Here is a 22,801-nt window from a genome sequence, read left to right on the forward strand (position 1 = left end):
AGATGTCATTATTGACAGATCTGACACGACACCACTAGATCTTCGTTCGACAAAAATGCCAGCGAGACTCCGGAGGGGCTCCGGAATTGAAAGAGGGGAGTTTCCCAGACCTGAAGTTTTTATTAACAACTAGCATATACATTATTATTTTATTATTTTTTTTGTTATAAAATTCTGTCTTATTCTGTTGGAAAGACAATCATGCGCATCCTCGTAAACTTCATTTGCTCAGATAAACGTGATATATTAATGGTTACAATGTGTTTGTCTAACCTAATTATACATAATCATCTACAGTAACTGTTTAGATGTCTCGATCGGCATCCGGAGACAGTCCCACGACACGGTCCTCCATTCAAACTACAACAATCACTCGAAAAAGACAAATAATTTGTATCACGCATCATAATCGGTTTAAGCATCAATCGCACTTTGAAATCAACCGGCCCTCAGCTATATACAAAAGAAGAGTCATGTATAGAAACGCAATTATACAAAAATATGTATGAAAATAATCTATGACAACGGGCGCTGCGCACACCATCCTCGTCGAAGCCAAAGTGCGTTGATGACAACGAACTACATTTTCATATGTAATTTCAATAGTCCCTTAACAGTTAAAAGTCGCCAGAAGAGTCACTGCACGTTCAGTTTGTATTTTTTTTTTAATATTATATTTTCCCTATAGTCTTTTGTTTTCACTGAGAGGGGTACTTCTGTACCGTGCTGTACATCACCGGCACGTTCGGCTGTTGTCCGGGTTGAGCGGTCCACTGTCCTTGCTGCGGCATCATGCAGTACTGCTGCTGGTACTGGTACTGTTGGTACGGGTACCCCTGCATGTATCCCCCGTAGCCCTGGTACCAGTAGCCTCCGTAGCCGTACGGGTAGGGTTGCGCCTGAGTCCCGGGCGCCACCGCCGCTCCCGACGTCATCGCCCCCGGATCGGCCCCCATCCCGCCGTTCTCCTTGCCCCAGAAGCACTTCACCATGTGGCCGTTTATCTCGGTGTTGTGGACCGTCTCGATGGCGTGCGTCGCCGACTCTTTGGTTGCGAATTTGATGAAGGCGTAGCCTTTGTCCTTGAAGACTCGGATGTCCTGGATGACTCCGAACTGCGCGAACGTCTTCTGCATCAGCTCCTCGGTCAGGCCGTTGGTGAAGCCGCCGCAGTACACCGTGCAGTTGGTCGGAGAGCTTTGGTTGTAGACCTGCGGGAAACACGACGCTTTAAAAGTGCTCCGTTCAAAATTATGAGAAAAAAAGACATCCTTTGATACGACACAAAAGGCTCTTTGTTTTTAGTTGCGTTAAAAATATACAAAAGTAAAATAATCGTTTTATCGGAAATAAAGACCGGAATGTCCTTGATACGTGAACAAAGTAATTCCGGTTGCCAAAGAAGTTGAGTGTTTCCATTAACCGCTCCACAATGAGCTAACCTTTACTAGAAATCTGTTATCGAATTTTCCAAGGTTACGTCAGATATTTGCCAAATTCCTTTGTATCTTTGTATTTCCATAATTTTGACGTTTTTCTTTAAACCAAAAAATTCCTAGGGATGTTAGATTTGGTGAGCCAGTCGGCCATTGTGCGCTTCCCGGTTATCGATATTGAGATAAAGTTTATCTCAACAGCGCTTTGAATAACCACTGTGTGTGTGTTGTTAGATTATGTACGAGTGTCGAAAATAAATAAATAAATCAAAATTACATAAAATAACAGATTTGGTCTCAAGTCTGACGTTCTAATTTAGTAAATTGACACTGACCGGAACAGTTGTTAAAAAAGAGAGAAACAAATAATAAATGATTTTAAAACTGAAAAAATAAAAATTGACGAAAAGAAAAAAGTGTTTTATCCAAGTTTTCTCAATTTACTGGACCATCCCTGGATGCCTCTGACATTCGTCGCGTTGGTATGCGCGTTATCTTGTTGGACTACGGGATTATTCACCCTTTGACGTAACAAAAACGCAAACACTGTTTCGGCAATTCTCTGAATCTTCTAAAAAATATTCTGTCAAAGTCCAAATCGTAAATTGTCCCAAGATGCGGTCCTTGTGGGTTATTCCGATTTTTCACCGCCGAGTCGTAAATAGAATATTATTTTCGAACGAATACATTTTTCAAACGGAAAGATGACGGAATATGTGTTTTGAACTAACCAATAATTTAATCAGGAGATTGATGTCAAAAGGTCACGGAACTGTTTCATGAAAGTTTCCTTGACGAGTATTTCCCGCTGAAAATCAAATTTATCACCAAAATAGGGCGACAACTTTAGGAAAAAAAATTGTAACAATACCTACTCTGATTCCTTATTCATTTAATCAGTTAAGGAAATTACGATTCTATTTTGGTTCTCGAATCGCAATAAAAATTTGACGAAAATTCAATCTGTTGCGAATGGGTCACGCTGTGCGCAAAAAGCGCAAGTCATATTTGCAACAAAAACAATTAATTTGGAGGACTCTCCCCTGTTCCTTGTGCACGTCCTGGAACTGTGAAGGGGGAATAAATCTGCGTGTTTTGACGTCAATTTGTTTATAATTTGGGGGGTGGACGGGGCGACACGTTGTTTATGTTTTGATTTGGGTGACTGACCTCGTCGAAGGTGGGCTGCTTGCTGCGCTGCGAGGGCTTCTCCGTCCTGGGCGGCGGCGGCTTCCTCGTCGACCAGTTGGTGCGGATGGACCTGGAGCCCAACCACTGTCCGTTCATGGCCTGGATCGCGTTCTCGGCCTCCGCCTTCTTGACGAACGAGACGAAGGCGTACCCCTTGGACTTGAGCGTCTGGGGGTCGCGCACGATGCGGCAGTTGGATATCTCCCCGAAGGGAGCGAAGGCCTCTCGTAGGGTTTCAGTCTCGATCTCCGGCGACAGGTCGCCCACGAATATGTGGTGGTGGTTGGAGGTGTCCTGCTTGGGCTGGTTGCCGGGGCTGGTGGCCCAGTTGACCTTCATTTCCTTGTCGAGGAACACGCGTTTGTTCATCGCCGCCAGCGCCGTCGAGGCCGACTGGTGGTTGGTGAACTCGACGAACGCGTACGGATCGTTGCCCGGCTCGCGGATGATCTTGCACCCTTTGACGGGGCCGATCTGGGAGAACAGCGTGCAGAGGAGGTCCTCCGACACGGTCGAATCTAGGTTGCCTACATACAAAGTTTTTGGATGGCTCTCGTCCGACATGGTGACGCCGGCACTAGCTGACGGCGGGGCTCTCACTACACCACACTTATACAATCCGATTGCACATAAAGCGGTGCTGCTTTCCTAAGGGCGTACGATCACCATCCGGGAATTTCGCGATCAAACGATAGCGAATTCGATGTGACAAAAACTGGCCAACTTTTCCTCTTTGCACTTCCAGCTGTCATTAAAAACGGTCAAGACGCAAATATCCCTAAAAGTATCCACAGAATAACTCACCCCAGATTGACACCCCAACCGACGCAAAACTACCACGAAATCCTCCCCCAGACGATCTTTTTCAACCCCACGCTCTCCATTTTCGCACCCGCAAAAATTTCGCCACACTTTCGAACCGTATCAGACCTTCACGACTGCTCAAATCTAAATTCTACTGATCGATAACGTGTCAACGCTATCTACCGACGCGGCTTGTCTATGGTTGTGCAAAAACCGTACGTTTCTAGGTTATCTTCAGCTAATTTCAAAAACTGACGCACCATCGAACAAGAAAAAGCTTTCTAAAAAGCAAACACACGACCAGATAACACCACATGTTCGAATTATGAACGCTCATCGACAGTCGACATTATGGCTTCAGAAGAGTCGGCCGAGTTACGGCAAAACAACGAACTGGAAGCCCTGAAGGCAAGTCCCACTTTGAGACTTCCCCACTTGATCTTCCATTTCAGGCAATTTACGGTGAAGATCTGAAGGATTTGAGAGGCAAGGCAGCTTGGAACAAATGGACTCCTTTGAACTTGTCAATATCTTTGAACCCCCAACAGGGTAGTTCAGGCTGCCACGAAATATATGTTTATGTTGACTTGTGTATTATTTGTGACGAAATTTACCCCAACAGTGTACCCAAAATCAAACTGGAGCACAGTAAAGGTCTCTCAGATAATTCCCTCAAAGAGTTGCAGAACAAGTTGGAAAAAAATGCTGAGGAACTGAAAGGTGAAGAGATGATTTTTCAGTTGGCACAATATGTACAGGAGTTTTTGCATGGTCACAATAAACCCGCCCCAAAGAGTTTTTATGATGAGATGATGCAAAGGCAAAGAGAACAAGAGGAGAAAGAGTTACAGGCGCAACAGATGGAGGACTATAGAAGGGTAATTTGAATTATTTTCGTGGATTTGCCGTAAAATGGTTGTTTTAGAAGCAAATCATGCAGCAGGAGTTTCAAAGAAGACAGGAAATGTTGAAGTTGGAGTCGCGGAGGAGGCGCGAGCAGAGATACAACTCTGAAACGTCAAATGAGTATGACAGCGACACCAGGCGGCAGTCCATCTCAAACAAGTAAGTGAGGTTGGCGGGCGACTCTATATTGAAACAAAGTATTTAAATTTAATGTTGATTAATAAAAATCATTTTTGGCCAAATACTTTGATCAAACTAAAGCCATGAACGTCCAGCTCGCGCGTTCGTGACTGTAATTGTTGTAATTTGTTGTACTCGAGAGGGCGCCACTTGTTTCAGCTCTTTCGAAAATAGTGACGAGTCCCTTTGCGAGCACAAAGAAACCGTGATCGTATATTTCGGCAATCGACAAATAAGAATAGGACAATGTTTGAGTGAGTCTGTAGTTTTAAATTTTGATATTTGGTCCGATTTTTGGAATTTTAGGGCACTGCAGCTACCACGTCGTCTTCATCGGTATGGACGTGAAAACTGGCGAGATCGTGCTTTTGACCGAATGGACGTTGAAAAACTCGAAACAATTGTGCAGTTTAGAGCAGGAGTTTAATCAAGTGACGAGGTTGAGCCACCCAAACCTGGCCCACTATTTAAATTTCAAATGCGATCAACAGTCTGACAAGACTGTACTCTACGTGCTCAAAGAGTTCGTCAACGGGCCGAGTTGTTCGTCTTTTATTAACGAGAATTTCAGCGTGAGCATCGAATTCGTCAGGTATGTGGCCAAGGGGGTCCTCACGGCCCTCGACTATCTGCACAGGAACAACGTCGTACACAAAGACATCAGAGAGAGTTGCGTTTACATAAATGACAAAGGTATGCTATACAGGACATAGTTCAAGCAAACACTCATTTGCGTTTTAGGCGCCATCTTGTTGAGCAATTACAGCTTTCACCGCAGACTGATCGACATCTCCTCTCAGACGAGCAACCCTCCAAACTGCAACAAAAAGACTGACATTTACAAGTTTGGAGTCTTCCTGTTGGGTCTCCTCAGAGGGACTGCTGTGACAGGGGCCGACAATATCGACATTCCCACGTCTCTGCCCGACGATCTGTACGACTTCATGACGAGGTCTGTACGCACGGCGTCTTTACAAAATCCGCAAATTAGCCTTGCAGGTGTGTGGCGGCGCAAGAGAAGGGACGTCTGACGGCGGCTCAACTCCTCAAACATCAATTTCTTTGCGAAATCGCGACTTTGTCGTCGCCGAGGCACCAGATCGACGTTAACATTCCCGATCGCAATTTTTCGCCGGAATTGACGCCGAGTGGGTTGGCGGAATTGCGACAGAGCGGACAGTCGCGCATGGACAACGAGTTTGAACTGATCATCTCCATCGGCAAGGGGGCGTTCGGTGATGTCGTCAAAGTAGAGTCGGTAACACTGTTGATATCCTGAATAAACGGGTGACTTCCAGGCGAGGAACAAGCTGGACGGGCGGTGCTACGCGGTGAAACGAATCAAACTGAACCCCAAAAACAAACATCTCAACAAGAAGATCGTCAGAGAGGTGAAGTTGTTGTCGAGTCTTAACCACGAGAATATCGTCCGGTACTACAATTCGTGGATCGAGGAGACAACTATTGTCAAGGAAGAAGACAGTGATGCGGAAAGCGGAACGCCTGTTAGGAAAGAGAAGATGCCGGTTGTGAAGCGTCTCGGTGAGGTTAGTGATTTTGGGTCGGTGTGGTTGGCAACAAAGTTTAAATTGACATTTCAGTTCACCGTCAACGATAGGATTGAAGATTTCGCCCTTTCGGCTAAAAGCATCGTTACTTGTGTCAGCAAGTCGACGGCATCGTTCAATGCTGATTCAGATGAAGAAAGCGGCGAGGAAATCAGTTGGGGAGTGTGAGCAGTCCAGATCGAATTGTTCTAGTTGTTGGTTTGACTTGTTTCTTTTTAGATTTAAAGAAGATTCGGATTCGGACGGAATCGAGTTCGAGAGGGATTCGATTGCGGATACGGAGGACAATCAAGAGTCTTCCCAGACTAGCAGACCCGCTGATCGCAAGGATGACACCTTGCAAGACGACAACCAGGTGGAAAACGTGCTGTACATCCAGATGGAGTTGTGCGAGAAGAACACGCTGAGGAACGCGATCGACGCCGGCGTGTACAAAGACAAACAGCGCGTTTTACGCTTGTTCAGGGAAATTATCGAAGGTTTGAAGCATCGACGATCTGTCAAAACAAGTGTTGCCAACTTACTTTCAGGTCTGGCTCACATCCACCAGCAGGGCATGATCCACAGGGACTTGAAACCTGTCAACATCTTTTTGGACTCGAGGGATCGCGTCAAGATCGGCGATTTCGGACTGGCCACCAACACCAAAACCAAGCGCTACGAGTTGACGACGCCCTCGCAGTCTCACAGAGAAGACGCGATGGACGAGAGCAAAACGGGCTTGATCGGTACCGCTTTGTACGTCGCCCCCGAAGTGTCGACCGGATCGAAAGTCAACTACAACGAAAAAGTGGACATCTACAGTCTGGGGATCATATTTTTCGAGATGTGTTACAGGCCGTTGCCTACCGCGATGGAGAGGATCACGATCTTGACGGGTCTGCGAAAGAAGGAGATCGAAGTGCCGGAAGACTTCACCGATCCCAGCGACCGCGTGTTGGTCGATTGGCTGTTGAATCACGACAGTTCGAAGAGACCGACGTCGCATCAGCTCCTCCAGTCGGAGCATCTGCCGTCGCTGATGGTCGAAGAGGGGAAGTTCAGGGCGCTGGTGAAGCGCACCTTGAGCGACCCCCAGCTGAAAGGCTACAAGTACATAATCGCGTCGTGTTTCGACCAGAAATTGAACCTTCCGGAGGACATCACCTACGACAAGGATCCCTCAGGACCCACTTTAAATAAACCCCAAGTGTACGATTTCGCCAAGCAGATTATAATAAAGGTGATTCACGAGGCAGAGTCGTGAGACTTGAAACATGAAGTTTGCTTGCAGATCTTCAAGCAACACGGAGGACAGAACCTGTCGACTCCTCTGTTGATGCCCAAGAGCCACTACTACGAGGGGGTGGAGTCTTGCGTCAAGTTGATGACGCACTTCGGGGGCATCGTCTCGCTCCCGCACGATCTCCGAGTGCCCTTCGCCCGGTACGTGGCGTGGAACGGGATCTCCCTGTTGAGGCGCTACTCCATCGAGCGCGTCTACCGCGAGAAGAAGGTCTTCGGGTTCTTGCCCCGGGAGCTGTACGAGTGCGCCTTCGATATAGTCACCCCGGCGGGAACTAGTCGCCTGCTCGACGTCGAAATCTTGTACATCGTCTACGAGATCATCAACGAACTCCCGGGGCTGAAGAACAAGCAAGTGACGATTCGGCTCAACCACACGAACTTGATGAGCGCGATCCTGACGAACTCGGGGATCAAGGAGAGGCACCAGGAGGTGCTCCAGAAGTTCTCCGACTTCAAGGTGAAATCGTCGAGTTCGACGGCAGAATTTACACGATCGGTTGCAGGACGGGAACATGTCGAGGAACGATCTCAAGACGTACCTGATCAGTTTTGGTCTTTCTGACAACAGCATTACGACGCTGACTGACACTTTGAGTTTGGAGTTCAAGTTGAGCAAGATTCCGAGCCAGTTGCACAGCATCACCAGGAAAAAGACGACGGAAGCGAATCAGTTGGCCAAGGCTTTGCAAGAACTGAAGGCCATAACGCACAACGCCGAAGCTTTCGGAATTTCGGTACGTTTTGGACGATGGTGGTGGTGTGGTTTGCTCGATCGAGATTTTGCAGTTCGATATGGTGATCGCACCAGGTGTGGTCTACAACATACGCCAGTACTCCGGCATGATCTGCCAGTTCGTCTGCGACTTGAAGAAGAAGCACAGACACGGCAACAAGGAGGTGTTGGCCGCGGGAGGGCGCTACGACTCGATGATCGCCTCCTACAGGAAGATAGTCCAGGAGGCGAACCCCCTGAGCAAGGAGGTCCCGACGCAGTCGGCGGTCGGGATCTCCCTGTCTCTGGACAAGCTGGTCCAGGCCATGATGCGGGAGAAACCCGACGACCTGGCCAAGATGGAGTTCCTGGACGTAGCCGTGTGCACTCTGGGTTCGAAGCCGCTGATCAAAGAGAAGACCAAGGTGACGGCCGCCTTCGCTCGCGCCCCCGCTCACTCTAAAACTTGCAGATCCTGGTCGATTTGTGGGCGAGCGGCATCCGGTGCGCCCTCATCGAAGCCACCAACATCGAGGAGGTCCAAGAGCAGTGCGCCGAACTCAAGGTCACGCACGTGGTCCTGCTCAAGGACGGCGAGCACGCGATGGTGCGCGTCTGCGGCGGCGAACGCGAGCGGTTCGTATCTCGTCGGCTGTGCCCGCGCGAATTCGGCGTTCAGGTTTCAGGAGAGGACGTTCATGATGTGCGAGCTGGTCGAGAACGTGCAGAGGATCGTGAAGAGCGCCAAGGAGGGCGCGCAAGAGGCCGTCTCGACCGCCGCCGCCCTCTCCAAGTCCGACAGCAGGACCAACTGGTGCAACGAGCAGAGTCACGAAGTGGACGTGACGGTGTTGTTCCTGATGGACAAGTCGTCGGCCATCTCCAAGAGGCGCAGCGAGGTTACGGTCAGGTCACATCTGAGCGGCTTGTTCAAGAAGTTGAACGGTGAGGTGTCGGTGGTGGTGCTCAGCTTGGAGCCGGTCGTTATCAGCACCATAGCGGCGCATCTGTCGTGGGAGTCGGAGAAGCAGTACGAGGCGTCTGTCAGAGTCATCGCGGAGAAGTCGGTCGCGTTCGATTCTTGGTGGGAGTTTGTTGATGATGATTGTTTTCAGGCTGCAGCGCCACAGGAGAGATTTGAACTACGTCTGTGATAAAATATACGAGGTAAAGTGTAAAAACAACGACCCGACGGTGGTGCTGTACAACGTCCAGGCCCAGTTCCACAAGTTGTTGATTTAGCGACGAAAATAAAACTATTTTTTATATATATATACTTTGTTTATTCATTTAGATAGTACAATCAAGATTACAATTCACAATAACGCACGAACTCAAATGGAATTAAAAAATAAAGGTTGGTACCGACGGTAAACGGTGTAAAAAAAAGTACAAGTCAGTGTGTACAAATTGAAGATACCCTAAAACTAGAAAAAGTGGAAGTCTATCGAATAATAATTAAAACAACTAATAGCTGTAACCCCCTCCGTACGAACCCCACTGGTTGTACCCGCTATAGCCTCCCTGCGGATACTGCCAACCCTGGTACTGATATTGGTCTCCCTGCCCGTACGAATAATTGTACTGTCCTGCTTGAGAACCTGAATATTGATATGACCCTTGTGCAGACGAATTTCCATAATTACCGTAAGTCCCATACGAACTCGACTGTGACGTTTGCTGATTCGATGTTTTGTCTTTTTTGCCCGCAGACGTGGCATCGCTGCAAAAACCGCATTCGTAATGGCCGCAACCCAAAGCCGACTCGTGGATCGACTCGCACAGGCATTCGCGCGAATCAATCTCCGACTCGTCTTTCGACTACTCACTTTTTGGATTCCTTCTTCTTGCCGCTCTCTTTGCTCTGCTTGATGTACTTCTGATAGTCTTCGTACGCCTTCTGCACCGACTGTATGTCCGCGCCGAAGTCCTCCAGATACTCCAGTTTTCTCTGGGCGAACAGCACCTTCTGGTCCGCGTCCGCTGTCTCTTTATCCAGGAACGAGTCGATCAACTCGACTATGACGGTTTCCGTGACGTCGTTCTGCTGCAGCGTCAGGTCGATCAGCTGGAGGTAGAGCCGCGGATTGTTCGGGTCCTTGGAGATGGCCCCTCTGAGCACCTCCAACGCCTTCTCCATGTTCCCGAGGATTTTCAATGTGAACCTCGAATATTTTATGGCGATGTTGCTCGAGATCATTTTGTTTTTCGAATTGTTGATGTAGTGTTCGTACAGTTGTGCGCATCGTTCGTAGTCGTTCCTGCGCCTCTCCAGATTTATCCTTCTGTAGGCTATCTGCAAGACGTTGGGGACCGACTTTTCCAGGTTCACCAGGATCTCGGCGGCGCGCCCGAAGTTCTGGACGCTCTCCTCGAACATGGCCCATTGCAGGTGCAGACTAGGTTTCTTCAAATGGTGGATGGTGCACGCCCTCTCGTACACGTCCCGGATCTTCGGTTGCAGCTCGGGGTCCTTCAGGTTCTCCAAGTAGTGGACAAACTGGATTGGGATTTGTGCGTGACCACGTATTTTTTAATTCTACTCGGGACTCACCTTCAACCAGAACTCTTCGTAGAGGGCGCACGCGATCAGACAGCGCTCGAACAGGACAACTATCCTGACTTGGTCGCCTTGCTCGATCTCGTAGTCGAGGTACTCCTGCCAGTTCTTGAGCTGGCACCTCTCCAGCGGCTTGACGTGGAAGTACGGCCTCTTGATCTGCAAAACGGATAAAATGAATCCTCACGCTCCTGACGAAGACCCGTGGACAGTCGAAACACGAAACAATCAGTTGGCCCTTGCGAGGTCCTCATTACTATCGGGATTGCTTCGCGTACGCCGCAAAACAATCGACAAAGAATCATCATTTTTATTTGTGGCGATCACGAGAACACGGCAAACTGTACTGACCCCTTCTTCGAAGTTCCAGCGCGCCGTCACCGCCGCCACCGTGTTCTTATGTATCTTCCTCCTTATCGAGACTATCCTCTCCCTGATGGCTTTGGTCTCTTCGTCCGAACTGATCACCTTGCTCGAGTCGTCCTCGCCGGGGGGCACGTCCGAGTTGTCCGGTTTGGTCTCGTTGGCGCTGTCGTGTTTCAACATGTGCCTGACCTCCTTGCGCAGCGCCAAGAACTCGTCGACCTCCACCACTTTGTTGGGCGGATTGGACGAGATGTGCTCTTGGAAGCTGCACAAAAGCGTCACCGTCAGTTAGAGTTTCGCGTGCGACGACGCCACCGACTCACTTTTCAAAGTGCGTGGTGTAGCCTTGGGTCGGCGTGGTGAAGAGCCGGTCGTAGATCGACGTGACGTGCTGCAGCCTCTTCGCCTCCGTTTCCCACTTGATGTAAGAGTCCCAGAGCCTGTCCGACCGGAACTCGAGCCCGCTCGCCGCGATGGCCCTCTCGAACTGCGACCTGATGTACTCCTCGTCGTCGGGTTTGGAGGTCTTCACGTAGGTGAGGTAGTGGATCCACAAGTCGACCGACAGGGGAATCGCTTTCAAGCCTCTCTCGAATACCTTTACAATCGTCAATTAGAACAAATAAAACTCGGACCCCTTTTTGATGTGTATTTGTTTGCCACAGGTGGTCATTTTTTGGGTCTCGCTTTTTTCGTGTCGGTTTACCTGGCTCGTGTGTGCCCCGGACGCGCAAATAAATACACACCAAAACAAAAAAACAAAAATCTGACACCTGGAAAAAATAAGTCTACTTATATTAATGAGAATTATTGTATTTTAGTTATCTCATTTGTATAAAACCTATCACGTGGAATTTATTTTGGTTTTTCTTACATTTTTCGGATTGCGAAACTATATCCAGCGATGCAAGCCTCGCTGTTCACCTTGCTGAGACTCTTTTGGGGGTGATTTTTACAATTTAACGTACTTCACTATATAGGTATATCAAGTATTGTAAGATAACACAATTACAACTTAAATAACATATAAATAACAGACTACATATACATTTACAATATCGTATTTTGTATTCACTACAATCGTAATAATTAGCAGCCACCACGCCGAGCTGTAGGGATTGCAAAATAATTATGTGAGTGTATAAAGCATTGCACGGGATATGTCTAGAGAAATGTACGTACCTCCTCGCACTTTTTCTTGTTGCCTTTCCTCTTCTCGTAGTCGGCGTACTTTCTCCAGTAACCGTAACAGTATGGATAGTGGGACAGGAAAGCGTCGTACGCTTCGCGAGCGGCCTCCATGTCGTTCTGAAAATCCCAAACTCGTGACAGCACCCTCTAACACGGTTAATCTAAGTTGTTACGTTGTCAAAGTCGCAAACTCATAACGCAACGCTCGCAGCGCCCTCTAACAAGAAAACCTAAGTTGTTACATTGTGAACATCGCAAACTAGTAAAGCAGCGCTCGCAGCGCCCTCTCACACGAAAGTGTAAGCGGTTACGCTGTGAAAATTGCAAATTTGGAACATAGCGCTCGTAGCGCCCTCTAACAGGATAGTCTAGCCTAAGATGTATACCTCTTGATCCACGTACTGCAAGAGATACGTCCAACCAGTGAAATCGGTCGGATCGTCGTTGACCGCCTTCCAGTACTTGTCCAGCTCTGGAAGCTTTTTCGGCTTGACATTCTTTTCTTCCTCTTTGACTGAGGTGCTCTCGATCGACGCCTTCTTGGCGGGTGCTTCGCCCTCGGATGTCGGCGATCCCGGGTCGTAGTCTCCTTCCGCGAGTTTCCGCTTGGTGGCTTCCTTCTTGACGGTCGGGAGCTCATCCTCTGACACGACTTCTGTGTCCGCAGGTAATTCGGCGCGCTTCGGACCGGGGAGCTCCTCGTCGGACACCTCCTCGGTCTCAGGTACTTTGACAGCTTGCACTGTGGGTAGCTCGTCTTCCGATATATTCTCGGCGTCTGGCTCGCCGCTCTGCTAAATTGTCAAATCAAAAATACTCGCGTGATTCGTGCTTCATATTTACCAGTTGCTTTTCTTCTTCTTTTTCAGGCTCGGTGTCGCTAGCGACGTCCACTCCGTTCTTCTGCTCGTTCATGACGTCGTCGAGCGCTTCTTCTACTTCATCTACCACACTTTCTGTTGGTTCGGCGAGAGGTTCCGCAAACTCAGCGTCCATCGCGTCGTCTACCAGTTTTTCGTTTTCTTCCATTTGATCCATGTCTTTGTTGATTAATTCACTCAAGGCGACCTCGTCTTCTTCTAGCGTGGTTTCCTCTATTATTTCTTCCACAACTTCCATTTCTTCGGCCTGCTGACTCTCGTGGTTTTCTTCACTTGCAGGAACGTTGTTTTCTTCAGATTCTTCTGGTCTTTCGTCTTTCTGTACGTTGTTTTGTTGGGCGTCTTCTTCTTCTTCAGACACTTCTACTTCCATCAGGACTACCTTTTTCCGCGTCTTCTTCGCCGGAGCTTTGACCGCCGGTGTCCTTACTATTTTACCGGATCGTGTCCTTCTCACTGGAATTGCACAAACATCGGTGTTTCTAGGCGCACGACGCTATCGCATTTCCTACCAAAACAACAACACTTACCGTTTTCGTTATTGACTGAATCGTCTCCGCTGTCCATTTTTGGCAAAATGAACGCTTCACCAACCAGAAATTAAATAAACTTCGTGTTTTAATCGACGCAAATTAACTTCTCACACACATAAATTACAATGCCGACGAAATACTGTGTCGATAATACAGGTCTCCTCGTTAACACGACAACTGTCATTACTTGCGAGTAGGTTTATTGTTCGTTTGCCAAAAAATAATTTACACATTTTCGAATGTCCGATATTTGTGTTTTAAAACATAATTTTGGGCACCAAGAACGTAACTTAATGTTGTAGATTGGACAGAATTGATTTTATTTTAAAATCGGCGGGTAGATGTAGTGACTTGCGGGATTGGCGAAAGTGTGGTGGTAGCACTGCGTAGTGGAATCAGCTGTAAGTGTCAGAAAGGTTATATGTGTATTTTTATATAAATTGGATCAAATTCGTCGTTGTTTTTTTATGTAACATTACAAATCACTTCATGTAAAACAGAATGTTTTCACTCCAAAACCAAAATCAGGTAAGCGCCGCGATCGCCGCGTCCGTCGGGGCGTTTGTGCAACGTTCAGTCGTTCCAGGCAATCGTCACCCTCTCGCAGATCTCTGCTATAATAACGCCCCGCCAGAATGCTTACTTGAACAAAAAGGCCCTCCGACACAAAGAACAACAATCGCAAATCATGTGCAAGGACAGTTTCCTGGAAGCTTTGAAGAACTGCGACTTTTCATTCAGCAAACACTTGAACCCCAAACAGCTGACAGAAAACAGTTTCCTCAACAACTTCAAAGTGTCGTACGTGTCGCAGGACAGTTTTTTCGAGAACAAACACGGATTTTCGGAGAACGACATCAAAAACGCCGTCCCCACGCTGATCGTGCGGAACAAGAAGAACATCTACATCCCCCAGAACTTCTACCAGAAACTGGTGTATGGCTTGAGACACGAGAACGCCTTCACGTTCGACATCCAGGTGAGGGGCTTCAAGACTGACAGGAGCGTCAAGGCGGAAATGCAACGGAATCCGGGGCTGGGGGCGCGCATCAAGCACGCGTTGGGTCTGACGTCGACGGAGAATTTGGACGCGAAATTGGCCAGAGACATGTCTTTGGGGAACGAAAAAATGAAGCAGCTTCTCACAACCGAGGGAAACACTATGTCAGACGCGGAAAAACAAAGAATCAAAGTGGCCTTCGCCGAGGGCTACCTCTTGGCGAACAGCCCAGGGGGGCGGACCGGCAAAGCCGCTAGATACTTCAAAGTTTTCCAACAGGTCTTGACCATAGTTATTTTCCTCGCCATAGTTATTAGTTTGATGGTCAGCACGACTGGCTCCATTTTTAGGTAAAATATTTTTTTGATGAACTTCCAAAAGATATATTAACATTTGAATCGGCAGAATTCAATTAGGTAATCAAGTCGAAGTTGACCCTGAAGAGATACACGTGACCTTTGACGACGTGAAGGGGGCGGACGAGGCCAAGCAAGAACTGAAAGACGTTGTCGAGTTTCTGAAAAATCCCGACAAGTTTTCAAATCTCGGAGGAAAATTGCCTAAAGGCGTTCTCTTGGTGGGGCCACCAGGTCACAATTTTTTACGTCGTGTTTCGAAATAATTAAAACGTTTTATTTCAGGTACCGGAAAGACTCTGTTGGCTCGGGCTGTCGCCGGGGAGGCGGGGGTACCTTTCTTTCACGCAGCTGGTCCAGAATTCGACGAAATTTTAGTAGGACAGGGGGCCCGCCGGGTCCGCGATTTATTCAGTGAGCGCAAAACCGACAAACCTCCCCGTGCGAGATTGAAAATTTCTGTTTGCAGAATCCGCCAAGGAGAAAGCCCCCTGCGTCATTTTCATCGATGAGATCGATTCCGTGGGAGCCAAACGTACCAACAGCGTCTTGCATCCGTACGCCAATCAAACCATCAATCAGCTTCTCAGCGAAATGGATGGTTTCCATCAGAACGAGGGGGTCATAGTTTTGGGGGCGACGAATCGTCGGGACGACTTGGATCAAGCTCTGCTAAGGCCTGGAAGATTTGACGTGGAGGTGAATGCTGAAAAAATACACGTGGACGCGCTGAATTTAACTTTATTGCTCAATTTTACTGATTATGTCGCCTCAAAAATAACGTTGACAATTATTGACAGGTGTGATTTGACATAAGTCACTCGCTCACAGCACTCTATGTTGGTGTAGTTTGTTGATTTGTGGCGGTGTTTAAGGTTACGGTGCCGACGCCGGATTACACCGGAAGGAAAGAAATCTTGGGGCTCTATTTAGGTAAAGTACTTGCCAAGGAGGTCGACTTGGAGTTGTTGGCGCGGGGCACCACCGGCTTCACCGGCGCCGACCTGGAAAACATGGTCAATCAAGCGGCTCTCAAGTACGTGATTGCATTATTTTCGGCCAAATCGAAAACGATTTTTTTTATTCAGGGCCGCAATAGACGGCGCCGACTGCGTCAGCATGAAGTACCTGGAATCGGCCCGCGACAAAGTCTTGATGGGTCCGGAGCGCAAGTCCCGGATTCCCGATGAGGAGGCCAACCTGATCACGGCCTACCACGAGGGGGGCCACGCTGTCGTCGCTTTCTACACACGGGACAGTCACCCGTTGCACAAAGTCACGATAATACCGCGGGGCCCCAGCCTCGGCCACACCGCCTACATTCCCGAAAAAGAACGCTACCACGTGACCAAGTCTCAGCTCTTGGCCACGATGGACGTGATGATGGGAGGTCGGGCGGCCGAAGAGCTCATATTCGGGAACGAAAAGATCACCTCAGGTGAGATCGAGACAGTTCGAGGGTCAGTCATTACGTATTCGGTCGCAGGGGCTAGTTCGGATCTGAAACAGGCGACTTCGATCGCGACGCACATGGTCAAGGACTGGGGCATGTCGGAGAAGATCGGGCTGAGGACCATGACGGAGAGCTCCAAGCCGTTCCAGGGCGACAGTCTCGGACCTTCCACCAACGAGTTGGTAGACAACGAGATCAGGAGGATCCTGTCGGAAAGCTACGACAGGGCCAAGCACATACTGAAGGCGCACGCCAAGGAGCACAAGGCCCTAGCGGAGGCGCTGATGAAGTACGAAACGCTGGACGCGGAAGACATCAAAGCCATAATGACAGAGAAAGGGCCCCACGTAGAGAAATCGTAGACGATTTATAAATAAATTTTCCGCAATGTTAGGGACTTTATACTTTTTTTATCGTTAATAACAGTACTACGCTCAGTTGAAATCGGGTTTGTTCGCTAGTTAGCTCAGTTTTGTACATATTTGCGTATAATAAAGCGTAAGCAGGCCTCGGATTACTTAATTTCGTGCGTGGTCGTCCAATAAAACAGATTTTTAAGTAAGTATGTAATAAATTTATTGTAATATAATACAACAATAAAATATTTTACAGTTGAGCCCCCTTGTTTTATTGTTCCAGCGTAAACGGGCGGAAACGTCATCACGTGGACTGCGGTGTGACGCGGCTCCGCCCACGGTAATTAGTTATCGCGCACCAGAGGGCGCCGCGAGAAAACGTCAATGCGATGTCACTTGTCATTGTCAGTCTGTTTTTGTGGCTGGGTGAAATGTCAATAATATTGTGATAAATTGTTTTTAAGATTAGAAACCTAAGTGAGACTAAGAATTATGACTACCGAAGAAAAGTTTAATGCAGCTGTTAATGTGATTCGAAGCTTACCCAAAAATGGTAATTATCTGTTTGTTATTGAGCGCTACGGGGCCCCCTTATCGACAAAATCGGTTTTCTATCGCTCGTCCTTCGCACTCGGACCACGTAAAGTCGAACAAGGTGGTGTGGAAAATACCAGGAGGTTATCGGTTTGTTCTGCGTCAAGGACGCCTAATTAGAAATGTTTGTGATATTTATTGTAATTAGTTTTGCTGATCATTTCAAGTGACGGTGGAATATGCATGCTTATTTGTTACTTGTCATTGTGTGATTACGTCAAAAAACTTGATATCAAACTCTTCACTTTGGATTGTTTTGCAATAAGGAACAGAGTTCAAGGATGTTCACTTTCGGTTCCCATTATTCGACGATTGTTTTGAAAACAGCCGAGCTGAGACCAATTTCAGTTTCAGTAGCGATCCAAATGATATAACTAATTGAGTGAAAGTAAAATGTCTCATGTAGTATTACGGTTGTGGCCCACTGACCTCGTCCATGCCGTTATTCAAAGCGCGCCGATAATTCAAACCATTCGGATTCGGCATCGGTCTCATTCATTTCGCGGCGTCGATGGGAGTCCGGGGGACGTCGAATTCTGTGCCGGGGCCGTTTCGCTCTGACGAAGGCGCGGGTGGGTTGCAGGTTCATATCAGCCCAGCAACGACCTGATGCTCAGGTTCTACGCCTACTACAAGCAAGCCACGCAGGGGCCGAACACGGGGCGCCGCCCCGCCTTCTACGACGTCGTCGGCCGGGCCAAGTACGACGCGTGGAAGGGCCTGGGCGAGATGAGCAAGTCGGCGGCGATGGCCAAGTACGTCGACGAGCTGCACACGATCGTCGAGACGATGAGCTACTCGGACAAAGTGGCCAACTTCCTGGAGGCCCCCACGAACGAGCTCGAGTGCGTCAACATGCTGCTGGAGGACCTGGAGCTGGTGGCGGGCGACGTGCTGGAGAAGGTGCGCTCGCAGCCCAACTCGCCGCTGGCGTCGAGAGAGGCCTCGCCCATCCGGAGCATACTTTCCAGCAGGGAGGCCTCGCCGGTGTCGACGCCCAGCTCCGCGCAGGACGAGTCCGACCACAGCGACGACGAGTACATAGACACCATCGAGGTAGGGCCGCGGGAAACGCGCCGTTAGTCGGTCTAGTTGTCGACTCAGTTTCCAGAATCCAAGAGGAACTACGGCGAGGCGAACGGGTACATCCCGCGGGAGCACGTCTCGCGCTCCAGGACGAAACCGCAGGGCGGCGTCGACGTCTCCCAGGAGGTCTCCAGGGCTGTGCAGAGTCTCAAGGCTGACGTCGAGAGGCTCACCAACAAAATACACACGTTAGAGAGGTCGAATGTCGCAGTCAGGAAGCATCGATTTCCGGCGATGTCCTTAGAAGTCGTCGCCTTCATTATAGCATGGCCGTTTCTGGCCACCTTCATCATGAATAGGTATTTTTACAACAGGAAGTAAAGTGGTCGGTGTTGACAATTCGTTACGTTTCAAAACAGAGTAATTGGCCTTTATTTGTATTTTGTTATTTTTTTGTTGTCATGTTGTGTAAAGTGTAGACTTTTATATGGTTTGGAAATACAGAGTCTAGCTCAGTTGTTTTTTTGCCGAAATCGGCGCAAAATTATTTGAAAGTTCGCGCCCAAAACCTCGAATCTGATTGGACGAACGAGTGACGTTTCTAGTTACAGAGTGTTCCAAAAATTCAGTTTTTCCCCGGAAACGACTGCCCGGAGTGTGGATTAGGTTAGAGGAGAATAAAAGACACATGTAAAGTAAATTTATATTTAAGACAAGTAATTACGTACTCACAATAAAATTGAAACTGAAGAGGAATGAATGCAAATAGCAAAAGAGAAACGGACTTACTTAATAGTTAAAAGAAGGAATAAAGATAAAAATATCCTAAAACAAATACTTAACGCTAAAAAACTAAATTCGTTATTGTGACTTGATATAGTTTTTTTTTTGGTTTTTGAGTTTTTTGTGATTTTTTTTTTTTTGATTTTTTGTATTAATTGGGGCAATAATATTTCCGCACTACCGATACAGCTGTCAATCTAAACTTCACCTTTCATGTTTATCCACGTGTCGAATACATCTAAAAGTACACTAAAACGTCGTTTCACGATTAAGACGATCGTTCGAACGTGTCCGACCGGAGGCGGCGACGTTCGAACGACCCCTCCTAACCTGTACTTCCTAAATGTAATTAAAAAAATGAAAGAATTGTCTTACTCTCTACCTAACCTACCTACCCTAACGATAAGAACGAAATTCATGCATTTAAACATTAACTTGGTGACGTGGATAAACCTGAGAGGCCCGAGGCTTCTCTGGGGGTGGATCACTCGATGTTGTACAACATGCAGACGTACCCGGAGGAGAGTGACGGCGGCACCAGCGGAGAAGTGGGCGAGAGGACCGCAAATCCCAGGAACATGAACGTCCTCACGAGCATGGCGCGGTCTGCGCGCCCGCTCTCGAATACCTGCACGAAGAAAGAACAAGATTAGAGGATCGCTTATCGCCGCCTGTCAATATTTGGTCGGACGAATGACGACAACAAACACTTACGACGACGACATGCTGGCACTTGAGTTGCTCTTCGGCCGCTTCCAGCAGAGCGACGAACGCCTCACGGGACCCCTCCGGAAGCACGTGCGGCGGCAGCGCTATGTAGAGGGTCCGTCCCCGCAGGACGGCGTCCCAGGGCTGTCGGGCAGTGCGGAAAGTCAGTCGCAACGGCGACGCGCCCCTGGTCTCCCCAGGGGCATCAGGACCACCACAGAGGCCCGGCGCCCAGAGACATGTTGTAGCAATCGGCCTCGCTGGCGCTGCACGCTGAACGTTTACTACTCATCATCGCTCTGCAACACGAAATCGAATCAGGAACTGGAAAAGACGACAGAACTGTCCGCGATAGTTTTTGTCTTCGCTGCCGATAACGCTCGGGAGAGGGGGGCGGTCAAAGAAACAGGTAAAGTAAAACACGGCCAGTCTCGGATTTGCACGATAAGGATAAAAAAATGTCCGAGTTCGTTCTGGTCAACCTCCGGTTTCGCAGGAAATGCCACCATGTTTCAATTCAAAAGAAACATATTCAGAATAATCCGCCACGTTGTTATCTCTGTCGACTTTCACTTTTGTTTGTTAACCAAAGTCTCCACAAGATAAATAAACTGGTAAACGCTTCTCAAGTACAGGACGAGACGTGAAACTTCTACGTCGCTGCATTTATTTTTCAACGTTGCTACACTGAGTGTGTCGCTCACAAGATCCGCATTACTGTCTTCTAAATAAAGTAAAATTTCCGACACACTGTATAATATATTCTAGCAATACTTAATGTACAGTCGCGAGCACTAAATCTTAGTCAAGGTCATTTTGAAATTTCCCGCTAGTCACAAAATTAAAAATTTTGGCTGCTTAATTAGGGCAAACTTATGCCCCCAATATCGTATTTAACAGAGTAAAAATAATTTTGCGGGTAGAGACGGATGTGCGAGAAGCTAGGGTGGCAACCCAGTTGGGACTTCCAAAAAGATGACAAGATCTTGACAAGACAAATAGAATTTATTAGAGGTTATGCCCGTTTCACATTCGAGCACTTTCAATTGTGTCAAAGAATGACCTTGACGACCAGAATTTATTGCTCGCGACTGTACATTTTAATTGTGTGTCTCTTATCTAAAAATGACACGAGTCGACACTGCTTTTCCCAGTTTAACATCATTGGAACGCTACACAATAAAAATTAGTCACAAAATCTACACAAACATCAACCAACTCTATCCTGAACTAATCTTATCAAATATCATTTGACGCTGCTTTATCTATCCGGCGATAACATCAGGCCAAATCGTCCATTTTTCGCTTTTCTCGGTCGCGATTGTTCTCGAAAATTCGCCACAGCAACGCCCCCTATTCGCCTCGAACAACAGCGTTTAGTTTCCGGTCGTCTTCCTTATTGCGTGTCGTTTTCTGCAACCTCCACTCTCTTGAAATGTCACCGACGTACTTGACACTTCTTGTGAAGGTCACTCGGTGTGATCTTCTCGCCCGGGGCCCCAAATTAGCATGAAGAAGCGTCAATTCCACACCTGATTGGTGAACGTCGTAGACAAAAATTTACATGTTCGACGAAGCTTCGCACGCATCGGCCGGAAATTAAGCGCTAAATGTGTCAAGAAAAAGCGCGACTTACGCGTCAGGGGAGGCCGTTTCGCTGCATTGCAAATAATCCATCTTGACAGTTGGACAAGCGATTGTCAACTGACCGCAAGACCAGGAAAAGCGGAACTATTAAACGTCCCGAAAATATTTTTATCCCGTTTTAAATCGAATCCTGGCAAAATCGCCAACAAAATAATACGCAGTTGGGATAAAACGGTGGGATTTTGCGGTCGAGGCGGCGGGAATCGGCCAAAACAAAGGAGGTCGCGTGGCGGCGTAATTGATCTAATAGCGAGGCGAATTAAGCGGCTACGGTATCAACGATGGAAAAATACTGGGTCAAAACGGTGGTTCTTTAAAGCAAGCGACCAGACAAGTGGTGCCGTGGACTGGACGACTCGAATGCCGAAAGTACACTTGCCCGGTTGCGGAGTTTACGTCGATCGGTCGAGTAGGCTGCAACAATTTAACTGTTTACTTTTGTTGTTGCCCTTGCTCCGTCGAGAACATTCTATAAATAAGACACTGATAAGGATTTGTTTTGGCGTATTCCGGCCGAATGTAAACAACGGTGAGGGGCGCACCACGAGCCCCCACCGTGTTCCAGGACGACGGCGACTGACGGCGCCCCGCGGTCACACAGTGGGCCCCCAATACTTACGAATTACTATTTAGTATTGCTGGCATGGCTTCGTCACTGTTACTGTTACCGTCTGTACTCGATTCTAAACTCACTGCCTCTATGGCACTTATAAACATAATTAAAACGAAAAAAACGAATCAAAACACTCAACCGCTGGATCTCGTATTCAGATTGATAATGGCGATTTTTGTTGCACACGATTACATTACTTTCACAGATATCAGATAAGTCAATTTTGACAGATGACAGACAGTGACATCATCGATGCGTGCGCCGGCGTTTTGTCGAACTCTCATCGGTCCAAAAAACTAAACAGTTATCTTGAAATAATTGCTGAATAAAATATGCAACGGAACAACTTTACGCAAATAAAGCTCGAAACCAAAATCGCAATAAGTAACAACGTGGAAATTCACAAAAATCATGAGTAAATTGGCTATTAGAACTGATGGGCTGGGTGCCTAGCTGGTTGCATACCACGCTGGCGATTTACCAGATTGCAAATTATTTTCACTAAATAAATGTTGCTCTTGGCATCTTGGCTATCGATGTTCTTAATTTTTTACAATCGCTGACATCCCGACACCACTTTAGCAACACCGTCGAATTCCCTTTTATTTTCAGCTTTCCCTCAACGACCAGAGAATTCAATGATCTAGCTA

The 22,801-nt window shown here is 47.8% G+C and overlaps 6 protein-coding genes across 10 annotated transcripts; 3 read left to right on the plus strand and 3 right to left on the minus strand.

Moving 5' to 3' along the window:
• Nucleotides 1-100: 100 nt before the first annotated feature.
• Nucleotides 101-3,571, minus strand: Rox8 (TIA1 cytotoxic granule associated RNA binding protein Rox8). 2 transcript variants are annotated; one of them, XM_069037204.1, is made up of 3 exons: nt 3,432-3,571; nt 2,607-3,372; nt 101-1,211 (listed from the first exon to the last, which is right to left on the minus strand). In XM_069037204.1, the coding sequence occupies exons 2-3, from the start codon at nt 3,189-3,191 to the stop codon at nt 699-701; spliced, it is 1,098 nt and encodes a 365-aa protein (XP_068893305.1). In that variant the 5' UTR covers nt 3,192-3,372; nt 3,432-3,571; the 3' UTR covers nt 101-698. The 2 variants fall into 2 exon arrangements, with proteins under 2 accessions (XP_068893305.1, XP_068893304.1); XM_069037203.1 differs by lacking the exon at nt 3,432-3,571 and having other exon boundaries at nt 2,607-3,387.
• A 50-nt stretch (nt 3,572-3,621) lies between these two features.
• Nucleotides 3,622-9,356, plus strand: Gcn2 (eukaryotic translation initiation factor 2 alpha kinase Gcn2). The gene is made up of 17 exons (XM_069037164.1): nt 3,622-3,839; nt 3,884-4,309; nt 4,357-4,496; nt 4,677-4,771; nt 4,824-5,210; nt 5,259-5,469; nt 5,517-5,766; nt 5,816-6,064; nt 6,119-6,249; nt 6,305-6,564; nt 6,616-7,307; nt 7,359-7,829; nt 7,876-8,106; nt 8,159-8,509; nt 8,557-8,720; nt 8,764-9,147; nt 9,200-9,356. The coding sequence occupies exons 1-17, from the start codon at nt 3,783-3,785 to the stop codon at nt 9,324-9,326; spliced, it is 4,626 nt and encodes a 1,541-aa protein (XP_068893265.1). The 5' UTR covers nt 3,622-3,782; the 3' UTR covers nt 9,327-9,356.
• On the minus strand, nt 9,342-13,774 carry Prp39 (pre-mRNA processing factor 39). Of its 3 annotated transcripts, XM_069037173.1 has the most exons (10): nt 13,613-13,774; nt 13,045-13,538; nt 12,588-12,995; nt 12,193-12,318; nt 11,334-11,608; nt 10,996-11,275; nt 10,639-10,803; nt 9,914-10,584; nt 9,731-9,807; nt 9,342-9,673 (listed from the first exon to the last, which is right to left on the minus strand). In XM_069037173.1, the coding sequence occupies exons 1-10, from the start codon at nt 13,647-13,649 to the stop codon at nt 9,552-9,554; spliced, it is 2,655 nt and encodes an 884-aa protein (XP_068893274.1). In that variant the 5' UTR covers nt 13,650-13,774; the 3' UTR covers nt 9,342-9,551. The 3 variants fall into 3 exon arrangements, with proteins under 3 accessions (XP_068893274.1, XP_068893272.1, XP_068893271.1); XM_069037171.1 differs by having other exon boundaries at nt 9,342-9,807; nt 12,588-12,992; XM_069037170.1 differs by having other exon boundaries at nt 9,342-9,807.
• A 203-nt stretch (nt 13,775-13,977) lies between these two features.
• Nucleotides 13,978-16,932, plus strand: YME1L (ATP-dependent zinc metalloprotease YME1L). Its single transcript, XM_069037179.1, has 8 exons — nt 13,978-14,143; nt 14,202-14,965; nt 15,021-15,205; nt 15,257-15,385; nt 15,441-15,670; nt 15,847-16,007; nt 16,060-16,409; nt 16,458-16,932. The coding sequence occupies exons 1-8, from the start codon at nt 14,117-14,119 to the stop codon at nt 16,784-16,786; spliced, it is 2,175 nt and encodes a 724-aa protein (XP_068893280.1). The 5' UTR covers nt 13,978-14,116; the 3' UTR covers nt 16,787-16,932.
• On the plus strand, nt 16,808-18,915 carry LOC138122839 (acyl-CoA-binding domain-containing protein 5A). Of its 2 annotated transcripts, XM_069037211.1 has the most exons (4): nt 16,808-16,982; nt 17,037-17,333; nt 17,958-18,430; nt 18,479-18,915. In XM_069037211.1, the coding sequence occupies exons 2-4, from the start codon at nt 17,273-17,275 to the stop codon at nt 18,779-18,781; spliced, it is 837 nt and encodes a 278-aa protein (XP_068893312.1). In that variant the 5' UTR covers nt 16,808-16,982; nt 17,037-17,272; the 3' UTR covers nt 18,782-18,915. The 2 variants fall into 2 exon arrangements, with proteins under 2 accessions (XP_068893312.1, XP_068893311.1); XM_069037210.1 differs by lacking the exon at nt 16,808-16,982 and having other exon boundaries at nt 17,170-17,333; nt 18,467-18,915.
• Nucleotides 18,916-19,091: 176 nt separating this feature from the next.
• Nucleotides 19,092-22,384, minus strand: Oda (Ornithine decarboxylase antizyme). The gene is given in 4 exon segments (XM_069037217.1): nt 19,092-19,811; nt 19,898-20,098; nt 20,100-20,190; nt 22,158-22,384. Coding segments are annotated over 4 exon segments (534 nt in total). The 5' UTR covers nt 22,256-22,384; the 3' UTR covers nt 19,092-19,667.
• Between the last annotated feature and the right edge of the window lie 417 nt (nt 22,385-22,801).

Source organism: Tenebrio molitor, chromosome 2 (assembly GCF_963966145.1).
Source record: "Tenebrio molitor chromosome 2, icTenMoli1.1, whole genome shotgun sequence".
Lineage (NCBI taxonomy): Eukaryota > Metazoa > Arthropoda > Insecta > Coleoptera > Tenebrionidae > Tenebrio > Tenebrio molitor.

Excerpts from the sequence above, each read along its gene's own strand:
- Rox8 (XM_069037204.1), bottom strand. The coding sequence starts at position 3,191 with ATGTCGGACGAGAGCCATCCAAAAACTTTGTATGTAGGCAACCTAGAT. Across the intron at positions 1,212-2,606 it reads AGCAGCCCACCTTCGACGAG|GTCTACAACCAAAGCTCTCC; the intron begins GTCAGTCACCCA and ends TGTTTCCCGCAG.
- Gcn2 (XM_069037164.1), top strand. The coding sequence starts at position 3,783 with ATGGCTTCAGAAGAGTCGGCCGAGTTACGGCAAAACAACGAACTGGAA. Across the intron at positions 6,065-6,118 it reads TTGTGAAGCGTCTCGGTGAG|TTCACCGTCAACGATAGGAT; the intron begins GTTAGTGATTTT and ends TTGACATTTCAG. Across the intron at positions 8,721-8,763 it reads TGCGGCGGCGAACGCGAGCG|GTTTCAGGAGAGGACGTTCA; the intron begins GTTCGTATCTCG and ends TTCGGCGTTCAG.
- Prp39 (XM_069037170.1), bottom strand. The coding sequence starts at position 13,649 with ATGGACAGCGGAGACGATTCAGTCAATAACGAAAACG. Across the intron at positions 11,609-12,192 it reads ACAAGAAAAAGTGCGAGGAG|GTATTCGAGAGAGGCTTGAA; the intron begins GTACGTACATTT and ends ACGATTGTAAAG. Across the intron at positions 10,585-10,638 it reads ACGAAGAGTTCTGGTTGAAG|TTTGTCCACTACTTGGAGAA; the intron begins GTGAGTCCCGAG and ends ATCCCAATCCAG.
- YME1L (XM_069037179.1), top strand. The coding sequence starts at position 14,117 with ATGTTTTCACTCCAAAACCAAAATCAG. Across the intron at positions 14,144-14,201 it reads CACTCCAAAACCAAAATCAG|GCAATCGTCACCCTCTCGCA; the intron begins GTAAGCGCCGCG and ends CAGTCGTTCCAG. Across the intron at positions 15,671-15,846 it reads CTGGAAGATTTGACGTGGAG|GTTACGGTGCCGACGCCGGA; the intron begins GTGAATGCTGAA and ends GCGGTGTTTAAG.
- LOC138122839 (XM_069037210.1), top strand. The coding sequence starts at position 17,273 with ATGACTACCGAAGAAAAGTTTAATGCAGCTGTTAATGTGATTCGAAGC. Across the intron at positions 17,334-17,957 it reads TCGAAGCTTACCCAAAAATG|GTTCATATCAGCCCAGCAAC; the intron begins GTAATTATCTGT and ends GGTGGGTTGCAG. Across the intron at positions 18,431-18,466 it reads AGTACATAGACACCATCGAG|TTGTCGACTCAGTTTCCAGA; the intron begins GTAGGGCCGCGG and ends TAGTCGGTCTAG.